Source organism: Doryrhamphus excisus, linkage group LG13 (genome assembly GCF_037039965.1).
Source record: "Doryrhamphus excisus strain RoL-2023G ecotype Guam linkage group LG13, RoL_Dexc_Guam_v1.1, whole genome shotgun sequence".
Taxonomy (NCBI): domain Eukaryota; kingdom Metazoa; phylum Chordata; class Actinopteri; order Syngnathiformes; family Syngnathidae; genus Doryrhamphus; species Doryrhamphus excisus.
In genome coordinates, this window is record NC_136369.1 from 7596086 (window position 1) to 7621468 (window position 25383).

General features: G+C 39.3%; 1 protein-coding gene across 1 annotated transcript; it reads right to left on the minus strand.

Annotated features, from left to right (window-relative positions):
- Nucleotides 1–1814: 1814 nt before the first annotated feature.
- Nucleotides 1815–21182, minus strand: LOC131139689 (RNA-binding motif, single-stranded-interacting protein 1). Its single transcript, XM_058089514.2, has 14 exons — nucleotides 20635–21182; nucleotides 19144–19286; nucleotides 15865–15923; nucleotides 14374–14465; nucleotides 12440–12597; nucleotides 9962–10041; nucleotides 9786–9886; nucleotides 9464–9513; nucleotides 9290–9380; nucleotides 6999–7049; nucleotides 6243–6344; nucleotides 6060–6128; nucleotides 5072–5146; nucleotides 1815–3678 (listed from the first exon to the last, which is right to left on the minus strand). Exons 1-13 carry the CDS (start codon nucleotides 20683–20685, stop codon nucleotides 5078–5080), a joined length of 1116 nt encoding a protein of 371 aa, XP_057945497.1. The 5' UTR covers nucleotides 20686–21182; the 3' UTR covers nucleotides 1815–3678; nucleotides 5072–5077.
- Between the last annotated feature and the right edge of the window lie 4201 nt (nucleotides 21183–25383).

Below are 25383 nucleotides of genomic sequence, written 5' to 3' on the forward strand. Positions count from 1 at the left end.
CCACTGCAACCCTAGTGAGGATAAGCGGCACAGAAAATGGATGCATACTTCAACAAATAATCTTTTCAGTGCAGAATACAATTAAAGTGGATGATTGCAGAGTCCTTTATCAGTAAATATATTTATATTTAGTAAATATATTTACTGATAAAGGATTCTGACTTTCATTCATTCATTCATTCATTTTCAACCACTTTTTCCTCACGAGGGTCGCGGGGGTGCTGGAGCCTATCCCAGCTGTCTTCGGGCGAGAGGCGGGGTACACCCTGGACTGGTCGCCAGCCAATCACAGGGCACATATAGACAAACAACCATTCACACTCACATTCATACCTATGGACAATTTGGAGTCGCCAATTAACCTAGCATGTTTTTGGAATGTGGGAGGAAACCGGAGTACCCGGAGAAAACCCACGTATGCACGGGGAGAACATGCAAACTCCCCACAGAGATGCCCGAGGGTGGAATTGAACCCTGGTCTCCTAGCTGTGAGGTCTGCGCGCTAACCACTACACCGCCGTGCCGCCCGGATTCTGACTTATTCTTAATATTTTATCTTAATACTATATATATATATATATTTTATCTTGAGATTATATCTTAATATTCTTGACATTGTTGACATTGTTAAGGGTTTTATTATATTTATTATAATAAAACCCTTAACAATGTCAAGAATATGTTGGACGTAACACTGTCGAAAGACGTCGTAAATGTAAAAACAGAGGTAATATTGATGAACGGAAAATACATATTACACATTTTCATAAAAAAAAAGCCTCCAATGTTCTGGGATCACAGTATGGCGAAGGAAAGGAACAGCTCACGATCGGAAGCATACCACACCATGTGTTAAACATGGTAGAGCAGGGGTCTCAAACTCAATTTACTTGGGGGCCACTGGAGCTCGGGTCTGGGTGAGACTGGGCCGCAAACTAGAGAGCTAGCGACCTAAACGGTAGCCTTCAAGTTATTTCCTTTAAACTTAAATAGCCAAAAACTTACCACTTCCACACGGATAGGGAGGATAATTATTAACAGTTATTTAACCTTTAACATGAACATTAATCAAACGTAATATTTTTTTCTGGGTACATGATACCATACAGCATCCATATCAAACTTGCACAGGCCGCACGAACATTAAACTTTCATATCAAGGCGGGGGCCTCAAACTAGTGTGGCCCGCAGGCCGCGTGTTTGAGACCCCTGTGGTAGAGAGTATTCTGTATGTGACATACTATACATGATATCATTAATTTGTGAGCTTTAGAGAGGTACGCTTCCTGCTCCCATTCAGACAAATGCTCCTAAATTGATAGCTTGGCGTTTCACTGCATGTGCAGGTGAATAATGACTCTATACATGCTGTGAAAGTAACACACAACACCATTTACTTTGCCTTTGAAGGCAAAGCAAATGAATATTCTTTAACGGTCATGCGTGTGACCTGATTGCAAGCCAATAGAGGATGTTTTTTTTACTTACAGAAGAGAAAAAGCAAAGGCAGGTGAAGGCATTTCAACGGAACGAATGTCAATTATCTTTTTTATTAAAGTCTAAAACTGAATATTGTTATAATATAGTTAGAGTTGTGTCTAAATAGCCCAATACTGCCGGGTCCCTGAAGATTGGCATACATAAAATACAATTTGATTCATGGTGGCAGTTTTTCACATTGCCTGGACCTAAGATAAAGAACTTTAGCATCAATGAATTAACAGCACATATGAAATATATCAATAAACATCATGTGACTTATGTGTTAAGCGGCTGGACACTGGCTTCATTAAAGAGGCCAAACAATTGTCAGAGAAAGAGAAGAGTTTATTCAGCACTGTTTCAAATGTTTTCAAAGGAGAGAACAAGGAGATGATTGTTTGAGAATCAGTTCAGGGTGAAGGGGCAAACAATGGGGATAAAAATTTACACAACTTTTTTTTTTTTTTTTGCACCTCAGGAATAAATGCAGAATATGAAATCACTTCCAGTAAAATATTGGTTACTGTAGTATCTGCATACATTTCTGAAGAAGTACTTTAACAGTGTGTGAAGCACTGTGACCTTCTAGCTATGACCTTCTGTCGTGTGTCATAGCAGTGTCAAGTTCATCTTTCAACAAGTTAAGGAGAAAAGTGAAGCAAACAATAATTATCAATTCTTTTTCCACATTTAGCCACCAATTCATATTATAGAATTGTATTATTTTCCAAACCAAACAACCGACCTAGATCTGACCATGAAGCCACTCGTGTGACTTCTAATTGCAGTTTTGAATCAAATACTGCATAAAAATTAGTTCTCAAAGAGTGCCACTCATTCAAATCTTTTTTTGCATAAGCAAGTGACCAACAATTCTGGTACTATAAAGCTTATAGAGCGCTTCATAGCAATTGTCTGACCTAGAGTAGTGACCTTACAGACAAGCTCAGGGGCAGTGCTCTGATAGATTGACAAAGGCAGAAACATTCACCTAAAAAAAAATGCATGGTGCCAGCATTCATTTGTTGAAGGATGCTGAAAAGTATTTAAGCAACTAAGTCAAAGTAATTCTTTAAAATGGAGCATCAAAACTAAACTACACTCACATTCTTAAAAAAAAAACACAAACACAAGCAATGACAAATAAAGATGAAAAAAAGCGAGTAACAGAATTGCTGCATGTGGGAGACAAACGCTTGAAGTCCGAGTTAGCCAGCTCCTGAGCGTGGCTTTTGTTCTGTTTCATCCACTCTGGTGCAAAGGGCTTTACCTGCAAACCCAACAACACCAGCAGACTCAGAACCATGAGGTAGATCACAGGTCACGCTGACCACAAGAGGAAACAAAATAACAAAATTACACCTAAAAAGATGATAAATTTGGTGTAATTCCATAAAAGCACAGCTCTTGCTTCATGTAATTTCGGCAGTTTAAAAAAAAGCAAAGAGAAGAAAAATAAGCAATACATTGCTCTGAGTTTGTCATTGTTTGTTTTTTTTTCCCCTAAGTATTGCAGTGGGACTCTCATTGTCATTATTGCTACCAGAAGACTAGATAGCGACACACCTCCAATGACTTTAAACACCACGTGGGATCCATCAGATAGAAATAGAATGAAAATATGACACCTGATTGAGTTCAATAATGTTAGAAGATGTTAGACGTGACATAAGGAAGGCACCTTTTCTGAGAATAATTTCATGAAGTTCTAATAAAAACATGGTCACCTGTTTTTAAGCACGTGATTCTGTGGATTCCAAAACTTTAAATGTCAGTGCAAACAAGGTTTTGCATGGGATTGTGTATAATCACACATAAAGTAACAATAAAACCATAAAAAACTAGAAAGGGGCGGGGAAAAAATCTCAATCTCATGCATTTAAAATCACATCATACTGTGGATAATGGGGGTGGGGTGGGTGTCCTCTGGAATTGTGTTAGATAATCCTTCTTGAAAAAAAAGGGAAAATTATGAAGAGCATGTAGTTTCTTATCAAAATAAATCTATTTTTTGTTTATTTTTTTGTGATTAGCCAACTGCTTGAGTGCATTTTCACTGTCCTTGTTTTTCCAACACAAGCGTCGGGGCTGTGCAAAAAAGTTTGTGTGTCTGGTCCAATCAGAGAGGGCTTGCTATCGAGGTGATGTCCTCAATCACCTCCCACCTCCCTCTGGCTCACTCAGTGGTCACAGAGCCTAAAAATGCAAACACAGCAGGAACAGGCAAATTTGAAAATAAGTCAGGAGAAAAAGTTTCTGCTTATTTAGAAATATTTGCCTTTGCATCGGATTATTATGTGTTGTTATCATTATATTATTGGCCTTTTAATCGGGGCAGTTGCTTGTTGCCAACTAACGTCGGGTACACCCTGGACTGGTCGCCAGGTAATCACAGTGCACATATAGACAAACAACCATTCACACTCACATTCATACTTATGGACAATTGTCACAATTGTGTGTCGCGTTTTTGGAATGTGGCAGGAAACTAGAGTACCCGGAGAAACCCCATGCATGTGCAAGGAGAACATGCAAACTCCACACAGAGATGCCCAAGCGGAGATTCAAAAACAAAGGCCTTCCCGATCTCCTAACTGTGTGGTCAACATGCTAACCACTTGGCCACCGTGTGTAGTTAGTTACTACTAACATGTAAGTAGTGACATGAGTAGGGCAATATAGATATGTATATTAGAAACGTCGGGATTGGGAAGACAATGACCCTAAACACTGCTCAAATTCTACTGCAGAGGACGTTCCGGAATGGCCATCTCAGTCCCCAGACATATATATGGCTGCACGGCGATCAAGTGGTTAGCATGCAGGCCACACAGCTAGGAGACCCGAGTTCGATTCCACAAAGCATCTCTGTGTGGAGTTTGCATGTTAGGTTGTTTGGCAACTCCAAATTATCCATAGGTATGAATGTGAGTGTGAATGGTTGTTTGTCTATATGTGCCCTGTGATTGGCTGGCAACCATCTAAGCTGTACCCCGCCTAGCTGGGATAGGTTCCAGCACCCCCACAACCCTCGTGAGGATAAGCGGTAGAAAATGAATTAATCTGTGGTGTGATTTAAAGTGGGCTGTCAATGCGGAAACCATCAAAACTGACTCAACTGAAGATGTTTTGGAAAGAAGAAAGGTCAAAAATACCTTCAACCAGAATCTAGACCTCATTGGAAGCTATAGGAAGCAAAAGGAGGATCTACTAAATATTTTATTCATTTTTCTGTTGGGGTGCCCAAATTTATGCACCTGCCTACTTTTGTTTAAATAATTATTGCACACTTTCTGTTAATCTTATAAACTTAATTTTACTTCTCATCTATCACTGTGTTTGTCAGCTATATGATATATTTCACTGAAATGGCTGATCCCAACAACCAGTGATTTCATTCATTCATTCATCTAGCTGATCCACAATCAGTGATTTATAAAGAAAAATCGTGATAATCAGGGGTGGCCGAACCTATTCATATCACTGTAGATGTGCTTCCATATCACGTCACTTATAAGAAATTAATCTTGTGCATAGTTCAGTTATGTTACTGGAAAAAACACAACATCGCTTCCGACGCAAACAGTACCTGTGGTTACTTGCTGAGTTGACTGTAAGGGGACGAGTTGTTGGAAGAATCCACTTGTTGGGGCGTGCTGTTTTCCTGAAAATCAAAACAGGTTCATTGGCACTCAACACCACAACATACTGAGATGTATTTTAATAACTGCGTTATGAGGCACCCAACTCATGAGACAATGCTCCAGATCAGACAAGATTTAATATAAATTTTAAGAAAAGTACAGTGAAAGAAATGTAACTGGACAAAAACTTATATTATGACTTTTTGCTATATTTTACTACTTTTGCTGGATTTTTGTTTATTTTATTCCCTGAAATGAGCTACGTTCCAGAGATGGCCCCTGTGCCACACCTTGGACACCCATGCATGTTTTCGCCAGCAAGATGAGGTGTTGCCAGGGGATGGAGCAGTGTGGCCAAGCTCTGCCTTCTTGGCTTTGTCGCTAGTTAGGGTTGGGTTGCTGTGCTTTGCACTGCGGATACTCCACCTTTGTTGACTACTTATATTTAATTACCTAATAAATGCATGATGGAAGAAACACTTCCAGTCTTTCACTTTTAATACACAAACTCTCTTGTACGTATGAGGTGTGTTATGAAGTTGATGCTCAGGCAAAACTGCATAAATAGAACTGCTTAGTGATTAAGGGTGCAGACAAGAATCTGTGTGTATTGATCTGACAAATCTTAAGCAAGTTTGATTATAGATAGATAGACTTTCTTTATTGTCATTGCACAATAACACAGCAGTGAAATTGCCAACAAAATGTCATTGCCTGGCTCCCGTATAATAATAAATAATAGTGTGGAGAATAAATAGATGACATCAGATATGAACAATGTACAGCGTAAACAGTAATTTGTACAATTAATTTAAATAATTTAGAATAAATAATAATAATTTCAAGTTGTGCATGTGTGCAGGTAGAGGGGCTATTGAATGAAATTATATGAATTATATATCTCACTCTTGTGGAAATGCAGAATGGACCTACCGGTGGTGCAGGCAGGGAAGTATACTGTGGCATGTAAGCACCTTGAACCCCCGCATTGGCTGCAATATACTGTAATAAAAACAACATTATAATGTTATTCCATATTGAACATATCCAATCACATTAATGCTTATTTTATTAATGCTGGGAGCCAAAAAAAGATTATCCCAGAATTCCACTCACTGCTCCAGTGTTTCCTATGGACAGCTGACCCATCTGCTGAGTAATCATGGTTGTAGGGTGCAATGGCATGGATGGATCCACAGAGGGAGACATCACCGGGGCCTGCAGTATAAAGAGGCTGTTGACTCAAGATCACATGATAAATCTACTTGATATAACAAATATAACATGCAACAATGAAGGCAGACAGCTTCTGTTTAAAGGAACATGCACAATATACAAGTAGATGCAAGTTATTTGGAGAGCATATAAAATACAATAAAAAAAAGTGCTGTTCGTGGGTGAGATTAAGCAAATAGATTCAGGTGGTGCATATTCAGTTCAATGTGTCGCTTTTTCAAAATACAGTGTGGAGGAGGGGCCGATCAAGACAGACACTTGTTCCATAGGAAACCATCTGTTGGAAGAGTCAAAGAGTCACAACGGTTGCTGCTTCAGGCATTTCCTGCTGGATTCAGATAGAGCGAAGATTGCTGGAGGGGCTCAGAGTCTTTCTAGTTGTTCCATTTCCTGCACGCGCACGCGCACGCGCACCGCATGTAATGTGCTTTCGTTGATCAAGACACCATCCTGCTCTATTTGGGGGAAGTTGATGTTTTAACTGTGTCAGCAGAACAGGCTGAATTAAAGTAATGACTTAGTGCTGTAGTAGCTGTGCTGTAGCTGCGGTGGAGGCACACACCCATTTCCTGCACATATACACACACACACACACACACGCACAAGGACTTGGTGTGTAAGTGCATGTTGCCTTACCGGGTGCTGCATGATATATGGCTGATGTGCCACCCAAGAATGACTCTGCACCTAAGGAATGACAGGAGACACAGTCAGACACAGAGAAACTATTGTGCATCAAAATCATTTGTTGTGTGAATGCTGAGAGACCACCGTAGAAAATAACCCCACAATTGTTCAACTTATCAAAATACATTTACAGAACACAACATGTCACTCAGCCATCAACATTAAATATGAATATGATCAGGACAGAACTTTGAATTCAAGAGGAGACTGAGGGCAGCATGAAAGCGGACTCCTGCACCATAGTGGAGACTGTGGTTTATGTGCTGCAACGCCCAGAACATTAATGGCGTTACTTCATTTTTACATGTAACCTCATGTAAAATGTATATAATTTATTGCCACGTATTCTCAAATGTTACAATGTTGAACCACCTAAGGTAACGAAGTAGAAATGAAGAGGAAACATATTATTGCAAAGCCAAATGCCACAGCTCATGTGTGGTCATGAGCAAGGAGCCCATCCACACAAACCAGTCAGTGTCCTGAATTTGTTTGGTGGTGGCAACAGAAAAGGCAACAAAACAAACTCAAACAGATCCACCCAACCCAGTTTTCTCATTTGGAAAAAATACTACAGACATAGTCAACAATCACCGAGGCGTTGAATCGGCAAAGTAAATACAAACACAACAGTGCAAAATGATAACGTTCACAGATTGTAGATTACTATGTCGGAAAAGAAATGCTCCTTTTTAATACAGTTGAAAAGTCAGTAGATCAAATAATGCTGCAAATGTTTGATAGACAGTACGAATTGCCTGTGACAAACTATATGTCACAAATGCCAATTCCACTAATTTAGAAAGTGAACGGTTAAAGGAAATATTGCATTATTATTAGGGATGGACAATAATATTGGGTCACCGATAATATCAGCCGGGTATCAGCATAAAAAATATGATATCGCCCCGCCCCGCTTTTACTCAATTTTTTTTAACCAATGAATGTTGTATTTTGGCTTCTATTCTGTTTACTTGCTTTATTCAACTTCATTCTTCTGTAAAGTGTCTTTGAGTATTTTGAAAAGCGCTATACAAATAAAATGTATCATTATTATTATATCGGTAAACATCGGTATCAGATTTTTTCCCCAAAATGAAAGCCAATATTAAATAAATGCTGTATGGCGGATTTACAGAAAGTGTGCAATAATTATTCAAACCAAAGTAGGCAGGTGCATAAATTTGTGCACCCCAACAAAAAATGACATCAATATTTACAATAATAATAATAATAATAAAGAGAAAGAAATAAAGAAATAAATGCTTCATATAGATTCCAATGAGGGTCTCGTTTCTGGTTGAATTTATGCACCTGCCTACTTTCGTCTAAAGGTGACCTATTGTGCTTTTTCCACTTTTCTGACCTATAAATGTAGTTAGAATGATGTATTCTCATGTTAAACAATGCCAAAATTTCAGATAATGTGCTGGAATAGATTTAGAAAGTTTTCTGTGCTAGTTATTGTGTGTAGCTGCTCTATAGGAGACCACAACTCAATACAAAAGGGTCGGAAAATGAGCATAATAGACCCCTTTAAGTCCAGTCTGGACTCTACATTGTGAGATACAACATAAATTATGACTAATTGTAACAGAACAGTCACATGCTTGAAGCAAAGGCTTGAGGCAATACTCAACGTGCAAAAGAAGACAGCCCCAAGTTTCAAACAAACACTGTTGTATTTGATAGACACCAATGAGCCAACATTTACAACCGAGCAAAGCCACCAGATAATTGGTTAAAAAACAGATTCCCAAGGGAAGATGGGGTGAATAGTCTTGACCAATATCAATGTTTCTTAGAAAAACAGTGTAGTACTAGACTAGTAGAGGGTTTTATCTGAAGACCATCTGCCAGAGGACTATTCAAACCTGGCATTGTGCGTCACAACACGGAAGACCAAGCAACATCAGATTCTTATCTCATTAAAAAAGTCCATCTATACATTTTCTATACTGTTGTTTAAGGTTATCGGGGAACATATAGTATAGCTTAGCTAATGGTACCACTACACTACCAGTTGAGCATGCAGTTCAATAATACCTGTACAAACAAAGCCATTCAGATGTTCTGAGAGGATGGGGCCTATGAATAAGGGCATTTTTGGTTGAATTATATAATTAATAAAAGTTCCAGCCCTTTTCATATCTGTGTACTTGTATAGCCCAGACACCCACCCTAATGTGAGAAGCAACATGGAGAGGAAGTGCAAGGATACATTACACGATTGGTGTTACCTGGTAAGCAGAGACAGGGGACATGTAGGGAGACATGGTCGGCTGCACGGCCATTATCCTGTTGGTCACTGGATATGGGCATGGATAGTACCTAGGTAACAGAGCATGTGAATATAAAACTCCAGAATGATAGAAAAACGCTTATAATAATTCCATATTGTGCATGTGACTTACCCATTATGCATAGCTGCTGAAGAGGGGTCATATGTAAGAGTCATTGCACTCTACAATGAGGAAATTCACATATTGAATCAAATATTGTCAATCCATATAGCCATCCATTTTCCATGCAGCTTATCCTCACTAAGGTTGCAGGGGTATGCTGGAGCCTATCCCAGCTGACTTGAGGCAAGAGGCACGGTCACCCTGGACTGGTCGCCAACCAATCGCAGGGCGGATATTGTCAAATGATTATTTAAGCAATTAATAGTAGGTTTATCTATCTAGTGTCAAATATTATTAAATAGACTTTTCACTTCATAGGAAAGAGACATACTAGTCTGAGATCTCCTGTCTGTCCATTGGGAACGAATCCACTGTGAGCATGTTTCTTCCTTTGACTGTCTGCAAACTTGCACAACAAGGGCTGAGAGGGAGCTGATGGAAAAGCAGAGGGACCTGGTTAAAATTGTTTTCAAAAACACTTTCATCATCATCATCATCATTTCCTACCCAGAGCTCCGGAGGAGATTTTGATAAATTTCCCGTTGAAGTGTGAGATCACTGCGTTACACTGCTCAGTTGTGTCCATCCTTAAGGGAGAGGAGAGAAGGCAACAACCGCCAATCAGTAAGTCAAACAAAACACACAATTTATTTGCAATAAGTAATATTAAAAGGTGATGTCTGTCATGGTTAGGTACTGCAAAGGGGGCACTCAAGGTAGAATGTACAATATCCCGCCCTCCTCCCACTCTGGCATGGGTGCTAATCGTCGAGTGTGTACGTGTATGTGCGTGTACACTATGGGCATGTACCTTTGCACAAGCCATGGATGAGAGGTGAGTCCCTTAACGGCATTTGCTTTATTTGGACCAAACAACAAATCTCATATTTTGGGGGGTAAAAAAGTGCAATTTGGAGCAAATGGGCATCTTTAAAGGAAAACATTTTTCTGTAATTTTGCCCATCATCCACAATCTTGTGAGACATAACACATAATGAATGTCTTTCTCTTTTCTGTGAGTTCTAAAAACAGCTAAAAAGACATTGCTAAGAATGGACGTAATGGGAAAGAGTTATTCCGCCTATAAAGCCTTCTGAAACAGACTCAAAAAAGCACCACCACGCTCCCTTTACATATTAACTAGGGATGCTCGATATTGGATTTTTTGCAGATAACCGAAATGCCAATATTGTCCAACTCTAAATTTCTGATAGCAAAATCATCCAATACAGATATGTGTAACGTGACATATCTCCTGTGTTTTAATAATAATATTTTGCTTGCTTTGCTATTATATTTTTGATATTTTTGCTCTTTACTGTATTTGCCATTTGTACTTTATTTTGTTTTATTTTATTTTACTATACTATTTTACATAGTACCATTCCCTTATTTTTGTAAGCTGCTGGATCTGTGAATTTCTCTTGAAGATGAATAAAGTATGTACCGTATTTTCTGGACTATAAGTCGCTCCGGAGTATGAGTCGCACAAGGCCAAAAATGCATCATTAGGTAGAAAAAAACATACACAAGTCGCACTGGAGTATAAGTCACATTTTTTGCAGGTAATTTATTTTACAAACTACTTGACCAAAACAGACACTACGTCCTCTTGGAAGGCAAGTTCTAACAATAAAATAGTAGAGAACAGGTCGAATAGGTGTAAGATATGCTAACACAATGGTTATTCAGCTACATGAAAAATAAACATGAACAGAAAAATTGTCCAGTGTTTATGTAACATAAACAGTTTTTTCATTTAGAAGTCGCTCTGGAGTATAAGTCACAGGAACAGCCAACCTATATCTATCTATCCATCTATAATAGTGGTCTTGGTGGGTCCTATTACATGCAGTAATGGTCTCTTTTTATATCTTCAGAATGCACAGACGTGTTCATGTCTCACATACAGATTGTGGATGATGGGCAAAATTCCAAGAAAGTGCACTTTTCTTTTAAAATATAACTGCGTTGTCATCCTGAGATTCACAGAAAACTATTTTAAAGATCATAAGTGCTGTGCCGCACTTTTACCCATGTTTCAAACGAATTAATGTTGTATTTTAATGTATCTTTTAGTCTGTTTACTTGCTTTCATTCAACTCCATTTTTCTGTAAAGTGTCTTTGAGTATTTTGAAAAGTGCTATACAAATAAAATGTATTATTATTATAAGTAAACATGATCAGGTAGCCTTGTGTTGCAGGTCTTTAGCACACCTCCCTCACAGCAAGAAGGTTCCCGGTACAAATGACTTTTCTGTGTGAAGTCTATGCATTCTCTTTCTGTGCTTACATAGGTTTTCCCCGGGTATCCTCTCACAGTGCAACAACATGCATGTTAGGTTATTTAGCAGTTCTAAATTGTCCACAGATGTGAATATGAGCGTGAATGGGTGTTGTCTACTGTATATGTGCCCTGTGATTGACATGCAACCAGTCCAGGGTGTATAAAACCTATCGCCAACAGTAAACCAGGATAGGTTCCAGCTCACCCACAATCCTGAGCAATAAATGATTGAATCATGGGCGGAGCACAAAATGTTGCCGTGCAAACATAACTTTTACAAAAGATTACTGACAGCAGTCTAATGTCATACAGGACATACATGATGTGCAGGTGAAATACACATATAGCATGGCTGGCTTCAACTAGTCATGAATTTGACTACAATTTTGTAATGTGTTATATCTGTTTTAACAATATTATTTTTATTATATACCTACTCTATGTACCTATGTACTGTATGTATCTCTCTACGCCAACCCCTGTTAAAATACAGTTTATTTTTCCTTTTGTGGAAAATAAAGCGGTCAACTGAATTTAGGTGTTTTTATTTTTGTACATTTCCCCTTGCAGATTTGTTTCTTTCTTAAATTGTCAACTGTTAGTCATAAAAAAGATTTACTGTAGTTTCATTTTTTTCATATCAAAGAAAAATATTAGTGTATTTGGAAATAGATTCATTGGGTCCCCTGTGACTGACCTGGCGAAGCCCACGCCTCGGCTGTTTCCGCCGTAGTCTCGGAGGATACGTGTGGACACGACTTGGCCGAAAGGCTGTAGCATGTTCTCCAGCTCTTTCTCATCCACAGACAAAGGCAAATTGGAGATGTACAGGTTTGTCGGGTCTTGTTCCTGTTGCTGTTCAACGAAATACAGAATAGGAAGCGCATTCTGTATTTGAAGGATCCATACAGTGAAATGACATTCCAAAATGTGTGAATATTTTCTTTGAATTAAATGCAACATGATTCTATTTTGTGAGAAAATGAACAAACGTTCTCTGCAGTCTTTTGACAGTCAGCTTAAGCTTCAGAGAGAGACATCTGGTGATACACTGTAATAAGCACCACTCACATGACCATACACAGAAACACATCCATCTGCACTGCAGCAGCTCAGTGCCTCGTCGGCCTCCCTGAGAAACATCGGGAGAGTGGCGTAGCTAAGCTACAGCGACACACGGCACTGTTTGTTCTCATCAGCACTGCTACATGCAGGTCTACAGAGAGCAACCTTTCACTAATTAACTCTTATCTGCGGATTCAAGCACATCAACACATTCTGGGCTGAGGAAGTGGCTGACAGAAATGTGACAAAATCACTTATGAGACAGAAAAAAACAACCACGGATGATTCACGGATTTAATTATGCACCTATACTCTTGCAACAGGATGTGACAACACTTATAGTCATTGATAATAATGTGTTTGAATACTTGTGATTACATAAAAACATGCCTTCCACCCAATTAAAATACTGTACATCAGGGGTCTCAAACTCAATTTACTTGGAGCTAGGGTCTGGGTGAGACTGGGCCGTATCAGGTCCCCCCCCCCCAAAAAAAACGCATTTATTAAAAACAGAAAAATATACAAACTTTTTCAGTGCTTTGGTTCCAATTTTCTACAATAAAAGCTCTGATAAAACATTCCACTGTTCTCAAATATCTTAATTTGTATTTTTATGCACAAAATAATAATAATAAATAAAACATCAATCAAAGAAAATCAATCAATCAGTAATAAATAAATATAATGATGATAATAAAACGGCAACCACATATAGTTGGTGGGTAGACAAATTATTTTTTTTTCAGATTAAAATGAACAAAGCATTATTAGAGCCCTGTAGACGTGACAAAACACGACTATAGTCACATTTATACTCTTTTTATTTACAACATATTGCGCAACTGCAGGGTCTTGAGACACATGCTAACTCGCAAACTAGAGAGCTAGCGACCTAAACGGTAGCCTCCAAGCTTTTTCCTTTAAACTTAAAAAGCCAAAAACTTACCACTTCCACACGGATAGGGAGGATAACTATTAACAGTTATTTAACCTTTAACATGAACATTAATCAAACGTAATAATTTTTTCTGGGTACATGATACCATACAGCATCCATATCAAACTTGCGCGGGCCGCACTAACATTAGACTTTCATATCAAGGCGGGGGCCTCAAACTAGTGTCCTGCGGGCCACATTTGGCCCACGGGCCGCGTTTTTGAGACCGCTGATGTACATTGTTAAATACACAGAAGCTAAAACATGACCCAAAAGAGTTTAGTATAGGATAAGTTCATAAGAGAGGAATTGTGTTGCCCTACAATATCTTATGTACTGCATACAGCATGGATGAATAAGGGTGGTGTGAGTGAGCCGGTGGTTTGGTATGCGACATGACTGACAGGTTACTTGGCAAAGAGAGACACGACATCTGGTTCTCCAGTAAAAGTAAATGAGGTCACTGTAAGAACAGCTTGTCAGCTGAGGTCATGTGACCAGTCTTGTGTCATTTTGCAGCATGTAGCGCACACATTCTTTGAGGAAGAACAACCTTGTGGAGACGTAACACAAACACACATCCATACAATACACACGCATGCATAAACACACACCAAACTCCTCACCTTGGCCATCTGGGCTTGAATGCCGCTGGTTTTCAGAGCATGCACGGCCTTCAAAGCAGCCGCTGGGCTGTCGAAGTCCACAAAGCCGTAACCTGTAGTTGGCAGAGGAGTCATTTACATGAACGGACAACTTAAACTTAAAAAGGTGCAGTATTTGGCAAGAGCTATCGATATGTGCATGAAGAAGCTTTACTTTCTGAATTACTCTTGCAAGACCAAACCTTTTGTTTGCCTTTGAAAACAGGTATGAATAACTTACTAACTAAATACGCAGTCATACATTTGTATAACAAGAAAATCCACCTGCAGACTGACAAATTGGTTTTATTTTTTATTCTAGCATTGTTTGATATAGTGTAGTATATCACATACAGTATTACAACAGTGGGGTTAGTGATGCTAGTGATGTTTTACTATGCCCTTTCAGCACTGTTGCCATGCCACAACTTGGTCACTGACACAAAGAGACATCAACCTTTTTACAGTTTTTGTTCAAATGACTATAAGACTCATGTGGCTGTGTGCATTTAAGTTAATTAGCTATAAAAAAAAAGTAGCATGTGTATCTACAGTATAGATCATACAATCTAAAAGAATTGACTTTTGTATGCAAACACAATGGTATAATACCTCCTGAATGTCAACACACTACTACTTGGAATCAATTACAAACACAGGAAACTATGGTATGTAATTGTTTCAATGTTAGAGAACAACTAACGTCTAGGACTAAATAACAGGGGTGTCACGAGACTCTCAGTTAACGAGACAAAACAATACAGGGGATGGGGCCCGTGACAACCATACAAGACTTTAACATTACTTAAAAAAAAAAAGTACAATTAAAAAAATATATGCTAATATGTTGCAATCTACTAATATAATTTCTACAATGTTAAACTCTTCTGCAGTTTGTGTATGCGCGCAGCCCTGCCTCCAAAGAGACTGTATGTCTGAGAAAAGGGCTCAGTCCGTTTGTGCCGTTGTTCTGTGGAACAAACGCAGCCAGGTGCTGAAACCAATGCATAGAGTGAGTGAGACCTCTTACTGACACTTTAGAGGGAACAGACGAGACTTTTTTTTTTAAACAAAATATCTAAATATGCTGCACAGCAGTTGAGTGGTTAACGCGCAGGCCACAAAGCTAAAAGATCCGAGTTCGATTCCAGCCTCAGCCATCTCTGTGCAGAGTTTGCAAGTTCTCCCCGTGCATGTGTGGGTTTTCTCCAGGTACTCCGGTTTCCTCCCACATTCCAAAAACATGCTAGGTTAATTGGCGACTCCAAATTGTCCATAGGTATGAATGTGAGTGTGAATGGTTGTTTGTCTATATGTGCCCTGTGATTGGCTGGCGACCAGTCCAGGTTGTACCCCCACTCTCGCCCGAAGACAGCTGAGCTGGGCTCAAGTACCCCACCATGACCCTTGTGAGGATAAGCAGTAGAAAATGAATGAAAAAATCTAAATAAAACACTAAATAACTATACTGACCTTTACATTTGTTGGTGGTCTTGTCCAAAATCGCCTTTGCTGACTGAATCTTGCCATACCTGGGAATGTAATATTCAAATGATATAGTGAAACTCATACTTGGATATGCTATTTGTATCAATTAAAAGACCGTACATCTCTTTGCAGAATATTAACTTCTATTCGTGTACTTCCGTACTTCAGTAAAACAATAAAAGGTAACTGAGGCTCAAAAATCAGGAAGTGTAAGTTGGTTCCAACCTTGGTCGGGCGCTCCATTCCTCATATTTTTAGTACCACAAATCACAACCTTACACCTTTAAATGTGACCCCCACTGCACACTGACACAAACATATACACGGACACACACACACACACACACACAACCAAACAGACTGACTGGCGAGCTGACATCACCATTCAGACCTTGTTGCTTCGAAAAAGCGCTTTCATTTCTGCTTTGTGCTGGCAAACACCATCGGGAACACGAACAAAACAAGCGAAAAGGACACAAACAGCTGCTGCTGGTTACATGGCTGAATGCCTCTCTCCATATGCTTGTGGGGAAAGACTCACAGAGGAGACCAAACTCAGCTAATTATGGTGTCCACCACACTAACTAGCCACATGGACAATGGCCCGTGGGATCAAGTATCCTGTAGACTAGTATGCTTTATGTTGTACTTTAAATACCAATTCCGTCTTATCATACGGCTGAACAGTGTGCGTAACAAATTAATCAGAATAAACAAAAAATAGAGTACCAAAACAAAGCATCCACATGTTGGTGACTCTGTCTCTGTGAAGAATGGATCGTGCTTCTTTTAGATTTGGGACACAGTAGACAAATTCTGGCCAGGAAAACCATTAATCATCTTTACTGTATGTGTGTGTTCTTTGTCATAGAACGCAAAGAAGTGTGCCACAATATGGCTTCCAGGTGTCAGGTGAGTGACCATGGTGTTGGTGTGTGTGTGTGCATGTATGATTATATTTAGGGGCATGGGGGTTGGATCCGTGGGGCCTACTTGGTGCTGGCTGTGTGGGCCGGAGCTTGCTGGGTGGTAGGAAGCAGTCCCTCACCTTTCATACAGTCTCAATGACAATTTGTGCATGTACATACATGCATGTATATTCAGTACAATGATACCTGTACATGTATACATACACACACGTACAGTACATACGTACTTCCACACATAACTCACTGATTGGTTCTTCCATTCCCTGCCCATCCTCCCTGCACTCATCACAATGCTCATCAAAAAGTCTTCAATGAAGGTAAAAGTTAAGTTACTTGTTTATTTATCCATTTCATTTGTCCTTCCTTTTTTTCTTTGTTTTCTGTGTGAAAAAATTAGGAAAAAAAATTATAGATTTATTTTCCCAATATGTGTACAGTATGGCTCAATTTTTTGTATTGAGCAATTATTACAATACAATTGCAGCATCTTTTTGTGAAGGAACGATACTGAAGTTGCTCAAAATGAAAGTGAAAAACTAAGACAGAAAATAAAACTGAAAGTCGTGGTACATCTGTTGTCAGACAATCGCTTAATTGCTGCCTCATGTGTACAATATTTTAAAGAAACAATAACTACAGTAGTATTATCCATTATCCAAATTACCCATAGGTATGAATGTGAGTGTGAATGGTTGTTTGTCTATATGTGCCCTGTGATTGGCTGGCGACCAGTCCAGGGTGTACCCGCCTCGCACCCGAAAACAGCTGGGATAGGCTCCAGCATGACCGCAACCCTTGTGAGGAAAAGCAGTACAGAAAATGGATGGATGGATGGAGGTTGAGTGAGACCATTTATCAGTGGTGTGCAGTCAATACCAGTAAGGCTCTCTCTGCTGACCTAACCAAAACCACAAGAACTGACCTACATTTAGTTAAATATCTGAACTTAAGGTCCAAAATACTTATTTCATAGTAGAAAGACATGTTTCTTACCAGGCCCATCTATGTTGGACCAATTTGTTTATGTATCTCAGTTATATTATTTAGTGATGCTGCCTGTCATGGTTGGGTATTGCAATGGGAGTGCTAGCGTTCAAATGTACCATCTCCCACCGTCTTCCTGCTCAGAGCATGCAAGCCACACTACACGCAACACTCACACAGGCAGTTAAAAGGTGAAATGAGTTTCTCTTAGACTGTGGCTGTGCATGAGATGTGAGTAAGAGACAGCCATTAATGCCACTCCCCTTTTTGGGCCGGGAGACAAATGTATTTAACTCACAATTGGGAAGAATAAACATTTAATTGTATAACCTGTTCTCAGAAACCATTATTGGTAAGATATGCTATCAAGTGGTGACGGTATTATGTACAAAATAATCTGCCAAGAGAACAAGAAACGTCACAAATTGTCAAGTAAAAGGGTGTTATTGCAAGTGAAATGCTCTTTTTAATTTTTTTAGACATTTTGGGCAAATGTATGCTTCCTATTTTATGGTAACAGTTTGGGGAAGGGGCACGGCGGTCTTGTGGTTAGCGCGCAGACCTCACAGCTAGAAGACCAGGGTTCGATTCCACCCTCGGCCATGTCTGTGTGAGTTTGCATGTTCTCCCCGTGCATGCGTGGGTTTTCTCTGGGTACTCCGGTTTCCTCCCACATTCCAAAACCATGCTAGGTTAATTGGCGACTCCAAATTGTCCATAAGTATGACGTGTGAGTGTAAATGGTTGTTTGTCTATATGTGCCCTGTGATTGGCTGGCGACCAGTCCAGGGTGTACCACGCCTTTCGCCCGAAGACAGCTCGTGAGGAAAAAGCGGTAGAAAATGAATGAATGAGTTTGGGGAAGGCCCTCTTCTGTTTCAGCATGACTGTGTCCAAGTGCATAAAGCAAGGCTCATAAAGGCAAGGTTAGATGAGTTTGGTGTGGAAGAACCCGAGTCCTCAGTGACCCCTTGAAAGCTGTTATAGTTGCACAAAAGGACCAACTTCATATTTATTACATTTTTGCTCATCACAATCCATTTGTCCATATTGTGATGCAACAACAATAATTTCCATTGTTGAATTATTGGACATATCTGACATATTTTTCGATATATTCACATCTGCACAGTAAATAGATGCACATATAAAAAAAGTGTGTGCAATTAATTTAAAACCTTGACAGCTAAATCGATTAGAAGATCCAGGGTTGCAGCAATGGAGGTCAGAGATAGAACTCTATAAATCTGTAAGAAACGACATTATTATGTGAGGCCACAGCCCCGCAATCTAGCTTTTACGGTTGACACCCCCGTCCACACACACACACGGTATACATAATTGCACTCACTGGTGACACAGTTTGACCAGGTCCAGGTCTGTGGTGGCAGGAGGCAGACCACGGATGTACAGGTTGGTTTTGCTGAGCTGCTCCAGGCCTGTGCTGCTGCTGTTGCTGCTGCTGCTGGGACTGGACGGAGTCATGGGGTACGACTGCACACAGGAGGGCTACTGTTAGATTAGAGCGTGTATAGGATGCACATAATCAAATTTAAACCCCCTGGTCAACTGTTATCGCAATGAATTCTCTTCTGGGAGGATTAAAATCATCGGACAGAATAGAAAAAAAAAACTATAAACCTCTGCACACATTCCACATTAATGTCTCGTGTTTTTCAGCAGTTTTAACTTCAAAAAGCTTCAATAACTTCTCAATATTTTGTTATACAATGGAGTCAACATCAAGATATTTCATACCGGATGAGAAATAGTGGTTCATGAGCAGTAATGTTCCTCTATGATACCTTACTTGTTTTTCATTCTTGTGAGCCAAATCATGCAGCACAGCCCTGCAAAGCATTTCCTTCCCCTTACTCATCCATTAAAATAGCTCCCAGCCAACCCAAACCCTCTCCAGATCTGTTCAAACACAAAGCATGGCAGCATCATGCCATCTGTCTGTAACCAAGGACAATTCACTCAGAGACCCAAAGCCATGGATACCACCACAGTCATGCCAACCTCAAACACTGACATACTCTTACCCAGTCATGTGATGCTTGAATTTTCATGGAGGACACTTTTACAGAATGTTTCACTGTGGTGGGAACATCTGCTAGGCCTCCAAGTAAAGGTCTTTTTTTTTGTTGGTATGCAATTACTACTCCACTAATTTTTGGGGAGCATCAAAGGCTCATGGGACCACAAGAGAACAGCATCAATGAGACAAAAAAAAAATCACCTTCGCTGTTTCCCAGCACAATCACATCACCATGGTTTGATTGATTAATATGGATGGAATCGGAATGTGCTGGAATAATTCAATCAATCTGAAGCTGTGCTCATATTTCAATCACAAGCCGCCGTAAAAAAAAAAAAAAAACTCTGCTCCTGCACCCTTCATCATCAATCTTCCATCTCAATCAGAAGGCGTGACTGAAAGCATAGAGGCCCTCCTTTTCCCCCCCTTTCTGTTCACCTGAAAGGTCAAAATGAAGGATACGGCCATGATCACGTTTGAGGCAGAATGCATCGAGGACTACAATAACCGTGGTGCATGTTGAGCAGAGCTGCTGGCCAAACAAGGTTATATATGACACAACAATTAAAGCCTCTGGATGGGCTCGGCAGCTGTTTTCATCTCCATCCTGCCTGATCACAGGATCATATGGAATCACTCCATCTTCGGCGCTGTTCGTGTAATATTACAAAAAGGAAAGCCAGGAAGGGCTTCCCAATGTCATGTATGGCTGCTGTTAATTGAAAAGTGGTGGAGCTGGTGGTGGTGAGGGGGGGTGGGTGGGGGAGTAGAAATGGGAAATTTAAAAAAAAAAAGACCTACCTGCTTGCGATTGGCAGTTTTCAGCGGGTTGCCTGTGTTAGCAAAGATCATCCTGGAGGTTATAGATATTTTATTTCCTGACAAGATCGCAGATCCACGGAAGAAGTCGGAAGCGGGTATGTAGGCTAAAAAAAACAGTCTGTTTAAAACATCGGCATCATGAGCGGGCGGTTTATGTTAAATGAAGCCAGTGTGCCCTCTCTCTTGCATAGGTAGTGACACATCTATCCAGTCACTTGGACGATCGAGCGAGCCTCCGGTCCGGTTCATTGATCTACGACGTCCTGGTGCAGACCGTTCGCCAGTCCCACCTACTACGGAGCAAACCATTCCTCTCATCTGGGGGGGTGTTTGGCGTCAATCGACTGCGTGGTTCCCCCAATGAAACGCTCAAATTTGACGTTTCTTCCTCGTCGTGTATCGCACGTCGTCGTATGAGATCCATGGATCCGTTATTAGAGAATAAGAAATGATTCCAGGTTTAATTTCGAAGTGTTCGACACACTCGACGCCTTTCATGATGTTGTCGTCCGCACATACCAAGCATTTTTCACCCCCACCTCCTCCAACCACACACACACACACACACACACACGCTTCCTCTTCCTACCCTTCCCCCCATCCCACACACACTACATGTCAGAGAATCAGGATGTAATGAAATATAAGCAGGCACTGGCCTGGGCTGGAGGTCACACTTCCCCCCCTACAAAACAGCTAAGCACAACCACAATGAATTTGCACATCTTGATAATAACACATACACACCATCTTGTCAGATATGACCTATTCTGTATGTTTCACATACACACTATTTAGCATCAAGAAAACGAACCATCTGCATCAGTACATTTGCCTGGTTGGTTGATGTGCTCTTTTACGACAAAATAAAAATGTAAACTTAGCATCTATTCAACAATAACTTTAGACAGCAGTTGTTGACGTGACTGTGACAGCATATTCATACAAATGTACATGTTTTGTTGTTCTTGGCTTGGCTTTTTCTTCTTGTTTTCTTTCCTTCCTCTCCAAATAAGCTATATATATTTATTGATACACATTCTCCTTTTTTCCCTTTGGTTGTTGTTTATTCTAAAACTACCATTTTTAAAACACCTGCTACTGCAGTTGCATATTTTATGTTTGCACACACATCTCTTATCACTGCACAAATAATTTGGGCACATGGTCTATATTTTTGCACTGTTCACTTTATTATTATTAATTGCTTATATTTATCAGTTATTCTTAGTTTATTTTATTTTTTTACTATATGGCCTATATATTTACCAACTGTTGGAAAATAAAGTGACAATGTCATTGTACAGGGAAACTTGTTTCCTCACTGTGAATACGACAAAAAATATCATATCTCAATTAGAAAACAGTGACATTAAACTCCTGACAAAATTGCAAGCAAACAAAATATTGCAGGTGTCAACGTGTAAAAGATAAACATGGAGAAAGAGGTATAGGATTAATGAGTTCTCAAACAAATAAACCATACCATAGCATGCATTGTATCAAAAATGGTCACTCTAATAAGTAAAATAATGACACACTGCAGTTCAGGTCTTCAGTATTGATTTCAAGATGTTTAGTATTGATGCTGGGAAAGGACATTGGTGTTTTCCTCTGTTTGACCCTTTATGACCATCGGCTTGGCCCAACAAAGCTCTTAGGCGTTTCACCTGGGGGGGGGAAATACCGACCTCAGTACACAGTGCCCCAATCCCAATCAATCCAAAGTCATTTTAAACCACCTCTTTTCTATGTGAGCCTGTGTCTTTATATTATTGTTTTTATTTAAATCTCATAAACTCCAATGTTAGACTTATTTTTGTCAATGAGATGACCTTCCATTAAACATGACATGTGGAGAATGCAATCATGTGACAAAATATACGCTGCACTATTTAATACACTATTGTCCATCATATTCACATCCATACATACCTACAGGATGTACATTCTGAAAGGTACTGCTAGAGATTTCGAACCAAATCCAAATCTCTTCTGTTTGTAGGCAAGCTTTCAAAGCATCACATTTCTCTGCCTTCTCTCTGCTTGCTGGTGGGATTACTGCTTCGTACTGGTGTCAAGTTACAAGCTCCAGTCATCCCAAATCGAATAATCAACTGCAGCAGTCTTTGTTCTGAACATTCCCCGTGCTTGTTATGAACCACAGCTGCTGATTTAGTGACAGAAGAGGATCCCCATCAAAGGTTTTTCATGTGCTTATTTTACACATAAAATACGTTGATGTCATGCCTTTCTCCTTTGTTCTGCTTTTAAATTTGCTCAAATGGGAGCTATAACCAATATAGGTCAATTGATTTGAGGTATTTATGTGATTTATCCAAACGTTTGTGAAGCGTTTTTTTCTGTTTAGGAATGACATGAATAGATTTTGAGCTGAATAAATGGCAAACTGTCCACCAATCCAGTGCAGAGCTGAAATGAATGAGGTGACCCAGTCAGCAATAATGATTCAGCAAACACTTTGCTTGTTTCCTGCTTTGTCTTGACCCTGATCAATGTATGCCGAACACCTGTCACTTCAATATAAATAAAGAAGACAATAGTAGCAACCAGCACACATTAGGGTATTGTTTGTCTTATATATATATATATATATATTTATAGATTATATTTATAGATATATGTATATGCATAGATATATATACATATATATATATATTAATGCCAGTAGGTCATTGTGGTGTTGAGAGTAGTAAATCCTATCTCAAGGAAGCACATCCTGGCGGGCCCTATACTGCATGTTGAGCAGGAGGTCCCATGGGTGTGGAGAGGGAGGGACTGTGGAATGTGGATGAGTTCTTCATCATGCTCAGCATAAGCAAGGAATTCAGGCCCCAGCCAAGACCTCAGCTTGCCAGCAGACCTGTCTGGTAGGACTGTTTGGCAGTGACGCCGCTGGGTGGATTGTGGGAGCTGCTCTGCTGGAATTTAACTATTTGACAAGAGCAAAAGGAAACAGTGAAGCTTTTTAACAATCTTGCTGCTTATGTGGTTTGGTTTAGGGATTTGCGACTCCTCTGGGTGTACTGTAGTGCTTGCATTTTGAAATATGAGAAACCCTGCAAACATTGTGGCAATTTTTAGTCTTAGTTCACTTAGAAAAAAAAACACACAAGGAATTTCAAGTCTTCCAATAACCTAACATTCATGTTTTTGGACTGCAAGAATATTTAACCCTTTGCTCCAATACCATATCAATGCAGACACATGCCTTCTTTAACATTTAATTTGGCCTATTGGACAAGGGTTTAAAACACTATTGCCACGCATCCCATATATATAATATATGTGCAGCCTTTCCTTCTCCAGGAACATTTCTTATACTTAGTTGTAAAAGTTTGATGACCTCCTGGTGAGTGTATAGGATATACAAGTAGAAGTATATACAAGTATATATTCCTCCATCTTGAGAGTCAAATTAATTCAATAAATTGAATGCATTTAAATTTCTTTTAATTAGCACTGTCAAAAAGAAAAACAAAAAACAAAATTGTTGGACCCTTTCCTCTGTGCAAAGACGGCAGTGACAAGCACCTTCCAGCTCACGCAAGCCTGAACCCTTCAGGATGAAAGGTGCTGCAAGTGCATCCCGTATGACATTTCTATGCATTTTATTGTGTGACGATCATGATGTCACACTTCTATTAAATACATCATAAAGACTGTAGGAAGTCATGGTGTATAATAAATGTTTCTGCAACACTATATTACATGCTGACAAACAGAAACTGGCAGACACCATGAACCAACTCATTATCCATTTAGTCCTTGGCCAGTAAGCTGAGAAGCCAAATTTAACAATTTTTTACTTAAGGAAATGTTAAAATCGACTGGAATCATACACATAGACTATATTTATAATATAGTTCAATAGAAAAGTATAAATACTTTATTTTATGTTATTATTTGTTTTTGCATTTTTCATCATGACCAGTTAATTGGTGACCAGTCTGCACTCTAAAAAGTAATTCAGAGTATCTGTTGACACCACTTGATTTAACACATAAATGCAATGTAAAAAATGTAATTAATTGATTTAGATAAACTTTCCAAGTTGCTAACTTTATTTTTGAAGTTCTGTTCAAATAATAATGTTGGCTATTACATGAACTTAATTTAGCATGTCATGTACACTCAAATTTTATTGTTGGTGAGCTTAAAACAAAATTCAAGTTGCCATGACTTAATAAAATTAGCTTGGTAACATAATACACACACACACACACACATATAAATATATAGTTACTGCTACTTAAAAAGCTATGCGCATTGTTATTATAATTAAGTAGACAACAAATTAAACTACTCTGAATAAAATGATTAAGTCAGTTGACTTAACATATTTCTTTGAGTTACGAACTTAAAAACTTGTCCCTATGAAAACAATTATTCAGTAAGCATTATTTAAAATGAGCTTTGAGGGAAGAGGAAAAGCTAATATTGTTTGTTGGTTCAAAGCAATTTTAAATTAAGTTGTCATAACTTAAACATAAGAAAGACTAATGGAAATTGTTGCGTAGATTTTTTTTGTTGAGGCTAAACATTTATTTTTTGAGTGTGGGGCGTACACCATCTACCTCCTAATGCCAGGTGAAATAGGCCCCAGTTCACCCACCATCCTTGTGAAAATGAATAAATGGATGGAAAATGTTTCTAATGTTGCAGAAATATGAAAACAGTGGTACCAGCAAACCACCATCCTACATG